Source organism: Tupaia chinensis, unplaced genomic scaffold, assembly GCF_000334495.1.
Source record: "Tupaia chinensis unplaced genomic scaffold, TupChi_1.0 Scaffold147417_1, whole genome shotgun sequence".
Lineage (NCBI taxonomy): Eukaryota > Metazoa > Chordata > Mammalia > Scandentia > Tupaiidae > Tupaia > Tupaia belangeri.
Genome location: NW_006207268.1, coordinates 2,471,027 through 2,479,347, shown reverse-complemented (window position 1 = coordinate 2,479,347; position 8,321 = coordinate 2,471,027). Strand labels below are relative to the sequence as shown.

The 8,321-nt window shown below is 38.5% G+C and overlaps 1 protein-coding gene, 1 long non-coding RNA gene and 1 pseudogene across 2 annotated transcripts in view; 1 reads left to right on the top strand and 2 right to left on the bottom strand.

The window, feature by feature from the left end:
* Positions 1–7,172, top strand: part of CLCA1 (chloride channel accessory 1) — a 38,027-nt gene extending 30,855 nt beyond the window's left edge. Inside the window, exons 12-14 of the mRNA XM_006169706.3 lie at positions 495–665; positions 5,159–5,395; positions 6,767–7,172. Coding sequence (XP_006169768.1) covers positions 495–665; positions 5,159–5,395; positions 6,767–7,143 — 785 coding nt within the window. The 3' untranslated portion in view covers positions 7,144–7,172. The remainder of the gene's footprint in view (positions 1–494; positions 666–5,158; positions 5,396–6,766) is intronic.
* LOC102494800 (UBX domain-containing protein 2A pseudogene) lies at positions 757–4,160 on the bottom strand (annotated as a pseudogene).
* The window catches only part of LOC106734024 (uncharacterized), a 15,488-nt gene continuing 12,496 nt past the window's right edge, over positions 5,330–8,321 (bottom strand). The window contains exon 3 of the long non-coding RNA XR_001369807.2: positions 5,330–5,542. This is a non-coding gene — a long non-coding RNA (uncharacterized LOC106734024). The remainder of the gene's footprint in view (positions 5,543–8,321) is intronic.

The following is an 8,321-nucleotide window of genomic DNA, read 5'->3' as shown; positions in this document are numbered from 1 at the left end:
ACTATAACAGTGCAAAAGTGAGAAAAATATAACTACATTTTAAAAAGAAGGAACATGTCTGCCTACTGTGATATAGGTAACATTAGAATGAATTCTGTAAATATATTTCCTCTCTAAATCTACCCTGGGAAGAGACATGAATTTTATTAAATAATCATATAATGTTTTTTCCTCCCCAGTCACATGTAACAATTCAATTCGGTTCAACAGATACTTAATGACTAGTTGCCTTGTGCTACGTTGATTACGACATGGAAGAGACAGACGACATGGAAGACAGACATACACATATGATACTGCATACACGTACACACACATACACAGGGAAGCACAGAAGTAGGCCTCATCTTCAATGTAGTAAACCTCAGGGTGTTTTGGAGATAATGCTGGATTTCTCTTTCCTCTGAAATGTTTTAACCCACATGTGAGTTGGAAATATACAAATGTCCAATTACTGTTAGGATATTCATGAATTCCTTCATTTCCCTATCAAGGTGCTGATGCTACTAAGAATGACGGTGTCTATTCAAGGTATTTTACAGCTTATGATACAAATGGCAGATACAGTGTAAAACTGTGGGCCTTGGGAGGAATTAATGCAGCCAGAAAGAATGTGATACCTCAGCAGAATGGAGCCATATACATGCCTGGCTGGATTGAGAATGGTAAGTAATCTGTAATAACATCCCTAGTTTGAGTAAAAAAATTGGGGACCAAAAGGAAACCATTAAGCTTATGGGAGAGAACGGTGCAGGATTAATTAGGTTTCTCAGCCTTGGCATTCTCGACATTTTGGGCCCGATAATTCTTAGTTGTGGGGCTTTCCTGCGCATTGAGTTGTCTAGCAGCATCCCTAACCTCTACCCACTAGGTGTCAGTAGCACCCCTCCAGACAGGACAGTCAAACCGGTCTTCAGAATTCATCTTCTGTTCTCTAAGGGTGCAAAATAGTTGAGAAGTGCTAGATAGAACATAGCCTTTGATTGCCTTGGTTCAAATTCCAGCCCTCAACCAAATAAAGTATAAAATTTCTTTGTGCCTCAATTTTAAAAAAGGGATAATAATGGAAGTAAAATCATCTTATGAGATTCATAGGATGGTTATGAAGAACTAATGAAGAAACAGGACTATGAAGTTGTTGCCGGTTCTGCTCAGACTAGGGAGAGTCATGGATGAAGCTAATACGGACCAGCACATTGAATCCACACGTTAGCAGATGGGAAAATTATGCCCATGAAACAGAGTCCCACACCACTGTTAGTGACCAGTTCTTCCCTTGGACTAGAGAAATCGAGGCAGAACTGAACATTGCTGGGTTCCAGCACTTGTTTTCCACTGATGTCCACTCTGCCCTGAACCAGTCTTCTCTAGATGCCAGTGTGTAATAAGGAGGTCCAATCCTCCATGGAGCTTCCAACTGTCCTCTTCTGTGGGGGTGTGTTTAGTAAAGGGAGTGTGGAGAGTAGTCAGTTTGAAAACATGTGGCCTTTAGACACATGTAGAAACGTGGTTTTGTAAGTTATTTTAGTATGGCTACTGAGAAGTATCTATACATAAAAGTAGTATTTGTCTGTGGTCAATGGTTATCTTTTTGTTGTTGATTAGATTGTCTCTCAAAAAGAAAAAAGATTTGGCATCAGTCATTTTTACATTTTTAGACAATTTATAACTAAATACAACTGGCTTTACATTTTAATTTCTCTTCTTTTTTTTGCATTTTACTTTTTTCTTTCTCTCTTTTTTTTGTATCTCATTTTCTCTTTTTTTTTAAATTTTTGTCTTTTAAAAGGATAAACTTGAGGCTGATTTTGGTCACAACAACTTCTCTACGTCAGAGAAGCTGTGCCCACCCAATATTTGTTTTTTTATACACGTATGTCTTTGTGTGTTTGTTATTTTATCTATTTCTAATCCACAGCCTTCCACACTCAAAAAAACGTGTTGATGCCGAGCAGGTCCTGACAAAGTGGCGCCCAGCCACTTTATATACAAAGAGAATAGGGGAGGAGGAATTAACTATAAAGCCAGTTGTTTCTGAATGTAAATCATCTGAAGATATAAAAATGACTGGCACCAAATCTTTTTTCTGAGACACAGTCTGATCAAGGACAACACAATAAGCATTGACAACAGACAGATACTGCTTTCATATGTAGATGCTTCTCTATAGCGCTGCTAAAACAACTTAGGGAAGCACTAGGGCCACATGTTTTCATCACGTTTTCGGACTGACTGCTCTCCACAGGGAGGATTCTAAGACATGTGGTATTCCCCTCATGCAACGAAAGATCATAGAAAAAACGCTTCGAAAGACACCATTTCTTCCAAAGAAAGAATCACACCATTGCTTCTTCATATTCCAGTTTATTTTATTCTCACTTGCTCTTCTTTTTTGAATTAGGGGAACCAGACAGGAGGGAACTAGTTTGGTGGCTACATCTAGCCTCTTTGTTTTGTGTACATTGGTTGATTTTATTTACCCTTTTTACAGAAGAGGAAACAGGGTCTAGAGGGGACTATTGGCCCATATAATAGTGCAAGTACATGGCTTAGTATTAGGAACCTATGCTCTAACTTTTTTTAGGTCAAATTTTAAAAAATATTTAATTTTTTTGTTATTATTATTTATCTTTTAATTTGACCAGAGGGAGACAGAGAAAAAGTGAGAAAGCAAAGCTGTCAGGTCTGGGACTGAAACCACAGTCCACCATGTGGGAGTCCAGCACCCTAACCACCACGCCACCCACTAGTCCCAGGTCAAATTGTATTCCACACCTAAGATGCTTGCTTATTTTAGCATTTTCCATCCCATGACAAATTCAACTTAAGTTTTCCAAAGTCAAAACTTTATATACTTGTTAGTTAAATATTCTACACATTTAGCTAACAACTTTATAATTTCTAAAGTTTCAGGTAAACAGCTTTATCTATCATTCTCATTTTAGAAAACCTTTGAGAACATTATTCACATTAATGAAAGTTTCCACTGACAAAAAATTGGAGGTTACTGCTCATGACAGAGCTTTCTCTCTAGGAACCTCTCACTGAGATATATTCTACACGTGCACACAGGAGAACCTCCCATGCATCTTCTGGTTAAATAATTATCAACTAGAAAATCCACAAAGGAGGTACATAAGAACTATTCTGTATGAGGCTTTTTACAGAAATTTAGGGAGAATCAAATATTGATCAAAATCATGCAAATGAAAGTGCATCATGATAGGCTTATATGAAATATTTCCTTACAGATTGATGAACATATATTAACCGTCATCGTAAGTTATTTTCTATATCTGAAAGATAAGTTCATTGATGTTATCATCCCTCCATTTTTAAAAAATAAGAATGATATTAGAGAAAAGGCTCTAATTCTGCTGTGTAAACATTACTGACAACAAATACTTATTTTCTATGTACCTGGTCATTACTGAGAGTGAGGTACAAAGGAAATCCATCCCTTCCTAAAACAAAAGGTCTCTGCCACATGAGGGTTGCCAAGGAAAAGGGAGGACTTCTTTGAGATTTTTGATATTTTTCGATGAAGTCTTTGATGTGCCTTACCCTATGAGAAGTGTTAAATTTCTGGACAATCCTTTTCTCATTGGCTAGCCAAATCTGTGCATCAGTGACGGGTTCCAAGTCATTCAGTGAAATGGCAGACAACTTATTTTTATTTTCAACTTCAATACTCTTTGCTTTTGAAACAATTTTCGGTGTGGCACTTCCTAGTCTGTTACCTTGTCCTAAGAAGGGCCAAAACACAAGCTTTGTAGACATACATACTTCATTTTTCTTATCTTCAAACTCAACATCCACCTCCTCTTTATCAAAAATTCCCTTTAATTCTGAGAGTAATTCCCCATTTTTGAAAGAGTTCAGAAACTGCTGACTTGCACCAGCAGAGTACCTTCTGAAATCACCATTGACCGGGAATCCATTTTTTCCATAATTTTATACTTACATCGACCTGTTTTTTCTGTTCTGTGGGGGACAAGCATTTGGCACCAACTTTCTGTGCTTCCTCAAAAAAGGCTATCAACAAAATAGTCACAATTCATTTGTCAATTTTCACTAAGAAGCTGGTTGTCAGAATCTGCTTCACAAACCCATTCTTCTTTTATACTTTCAAGATTATCTACTTCTTTCATTGTCTTCTGTCTTTCTCTCCTTCGGAGTTCGGCTGCAGCCCCTGGACCTGCAGTCCCGTGTCCCAAGCCCCTGTCAGCCTCGGAAGACGCGTGTCCTAGCTGGTCCGCCTCCCCCGGTCTCTGCGCGCCTCTTTTGCTAAGCCTTAATACCAGAAGAGGGAACCTTTTCTGGTCAATCAAACACTAACCCTAAATTGCCAAAGCACCAACTTGATTTTCACCTAAGACAAGATAATAGGTATGAAGATTAATCTGTCTTTACAGACAAAAATTTTGAAAGCTAAAGTAGAGTTTATGATGAAGCAAATTCTGAGTAATACCATATTAGGGTATCATGTAATATTGATCAAAAAGAGAGTCTGAGAACCCCATTGATTGAGTAGCCAGGGTAGTATTTTTTAAATTGCAGGATTACTTTTATACAATCCTTCAACAAGAATGTGAATGAAACAAGGACTGATACAAGAACCAAGGTCTCATACATTCATGGAGTAATCAGGAGTCTCGCAAAAGCATAAAAATGTAGCACCCCAACAAAACGTTTTATAAAAAACTATAGTCTAATGAGAGAGACAAAACACACACATGGAGAAAATGAATAAAAATACATAGAATGAAACACTAGGGCATTTTTGAAGGACCAGATGATTTGTTACCAAATAAATAGGAAAGATAATGAAATTAACTAGAATTATCTAGGTAGGAGAGATTTCTTGAGGTAGTCAGTATTTTAACTGACCTTGTAGAAAACTATATCAAAACAGGCAAAAGAGGGGAAAAGAAAAAATTCCAGGACAAATGTCCGAAAGGTTATTCTACTAAATACCCAGGAAGCATTTGTGTGATAAAAATCTGTGATTCTGTCTTTTTCCCTCTGATGCAACCTGATTTGGGGTCTTGTCACTAAACACTTAAGATGTATTTTGTGTTTGGGACAAAAGAAGAGGAAGGGGAAGAGTTGGAAGAATATGATACCGTATTTTAGTGGATTTTTTTTTTTAATGCAGGTCAAATAAAATGGAATCCACCAAGACCTGACATTAGTAAGAACTCTCAAGACAAGCAACAGTGTTTCAGCAGAACGTCCTCAGGAGGTTCATTTGTGGTCTCCGATGTCCCAAAGGCTCCCATACCTGATCTCTTCCCACCTTGTCAGATCACTGACCTGAAGGCGAAACTCGAAGAAAGCAATCTCATTAATCTGACGTGGACAGCTCCTGGAGATGATTATGATCATGGGACAGGTAAGCTGAACATGGTGTGGGCCCTGTAGAGGAGTTCACCAGCCAAGCAGAGGTACAGAAAAGGCACCAAGTCCCTCTGTGCCAGCAAAGGCTGGTGGGTTGTGATGCACGAGGGAGGCAGAAGGCAGACGGGATCTGGAATGTCCCCTGAAATGAAACATAACGGTTTTTAAATAAGAGAGGGTTAAAATCTGAAAAGGCGTAAGCAGATTCAGCACTGAAAGGCACATCTCAGTTTTTTCCTTTAATAAACCCCATTTTCAGTAGTGACTCCTGGGAAGGCCGGGATGTGAGCATACATACCTACAGAATAGAGTTGTCTTTTGAAAACAACCTCAGGTCCTACCAAATTTTGTTTCTCAAAGTATGAATCGCAAACTGCAGCAAGGTCATAGCATGAATGCTTATTAGAGATGCCAAATCTCAGGCCCAGGTTCACTAAACCAGAATCTGTTTGGTTTTTTTTGGGTTTTTTTGGGTTTTTTTTTTTTTTTTGGAGAAGTTTTTGCTACAGGGTGCATGCGCTCCCCAGAAAGACAGAGAGAGACAGAGAGACAGAAAGTGAGAAATCACCCCCTGGGGGGATGGCCACACCGCAATCCCTTCTCCTCCGTTCTCTTCTCGGGATCTTGGGCATGCACGCACACACGCCTGGAGTGAGTTTAAGCCACCGGGTTCGGGACTCAAACTGCAGTCAGCCACATGGGAGTTCAGTGACATAGCCATTACGCTAACTGCTGGTCCCCAGAATCTATATTTTAAGATTCCTGGGTGATTTGAACACATATTAAAGTTTGAGATGCACCAGTACCAAAAACTCTTCTATAAACAATAAAATAATGGGACCAGCAGATGGTGTGGTGGTTAAAGCAGAGGGCTCTCACATGGTCAGTCATAGTTCAAGTGCTGGACCTAGTGGCTTGAGGATCACACCAGGCATGTATGTGTGCATGCCCAGGAAGAGAATGGAAGAGAAGGGACTGTGGCATGGCTACCTCCCTGGGGAGGTGATTTCTCACTTTCCCTCTTTCTGTCTCTGTCTGGCAAGCGCATGAACCCTCCTTCTTTAACAAAAAAATAAAAGAGTAAAATAATGAGCAATCAACTATTTCTTCTCTCAGCCAAGTACTGTGCCATCAAATACAGGCCAAGGCTTTAAGTCAATTCTCAATTCAGTTTTTCATTTATCACTCTGTCAAGATATTCCAATAATATTATAAAAGAAATAGTAACCCTGCTAAATATGGACATATTGATCCCATCCATTTGTTGGAACTTTATGTAATGGTGATATAATTTCTAAGAGGCTTTGAACATTTTCTTAAGATCTGAGAATTACAAGTCATATCCTTTCTCTTTTTCTTTTTTTAGCTCGCAAGTACATCATTCGAATAAATAACAATATTCTTGATCTCAGAGACAAGTTTGATGATTCTCTTCAGGTGAGCACTACAGATCTCATCCCACAAGAAGCCAACTCTGAGGAAGTCTTTGTGTTTAAACCGGAAAACATCACTTTTGAAAATGGCACGGACCTCTTTATTGCCATTCAGGCTATTGATAAGGTCGACCTGAAATCAGAAATATCCAACATTGCACGAGTGTCTCTGTTTATTCCTCCACAGACTCCTCCAGTGACTTCTGTTCCTGGCCCTAATATTCATATCAACAGCACTGTTCCTGGCATTCACATTATAAAAATCCTGTGGAAGTGGCTAGGAGAATTCCAAGTGTCAATAGGGGGCTAAGTTTTCCTAAGATAAATAAAGTCAATTATCCACCCTTTGACTGATTACACTGCTTACTAAAATGGAATTTAGACTTCTTTATGATACAATACAATGAAATAAAATAACTAACTTGGATACCTATATCTAAAAATTAGTCATCCATTCAAATTCAAAAGTGTTACAGTCTCAGTCTTTCAAGTGATTTTGAGTACTAGAAAAAAGCAATATTTATATTAATAAATGGAGTGGCTCAGCCTGGTGGCATAGTTGGTAGAAAACTGAACTGTAGCATAGGAGGCCACATGGTCAACCACAGGTTCAAATTCCTGGGTTGGTCTGAAAACACACTGGACATATGCACATGTGCCCAAGATCAAGAACCAGGAAGGGGAGTCATGGCATGTTAAGAACCTATCAAGGGTGCTTCTCTCTCTCTCTCATGTACATGCTACCAAAAATTAAATTAGTAAAAACTATAAAACAAACATAAGTATGTTTTAAAGAGCTTTGCCAACAGGAAAGAGCATACAACTGTAGTTAAATTAATATAATTGCTAAAAGTTGTTTGGTTTCTTTTCGTGAAGGATATCAGAAATGCCCACACCAAATTATTAAAGCATAAAAAGACATGATTTGTCATATATGAGGTTGGAACCAAATTCACCAGGAATATGTCTTCTTTTTTCTAGATTTCAATAAGAATAATGGATTTAGGGAAGGGGATTGCACTATAGAAAGAAACGACAGCATGATGAAGGCTTTATGGGTACAGAAATGTGTGTTATACACATGAAATCATACGGGCCAGTGATGCTTAAAGCCAGTGGTAGGAAATTAGGTAGGAAAGGTTACTTCAGGCCAGGTGTAAAGGGAAAGTGACTTAAAAATGAACATTTATTGTGCACTAGTGCCAAGTGGCTTACTAAAGCCATGTATGCATTACCTTACTTAATGTAATTTAGTTCCTTTGACAACTATTCATCATCATAGTTGATGCTATATTTCAGGTCTATGCTAGGTCCTAAAAGTACAAAGATGAGTAAGAGCTAGCCTTTTGCTAGTAGGTAATAGAAAGCATTTAAGGATTTATTTTTAAATCAGGAGACAGATACAACTAGAACTGTTCCTGAGAAGGGGAGTTTTGAGGACCACCTGATGACCTAAATAAAAGGAGGAGAGACCAGGAGCATGGCAGG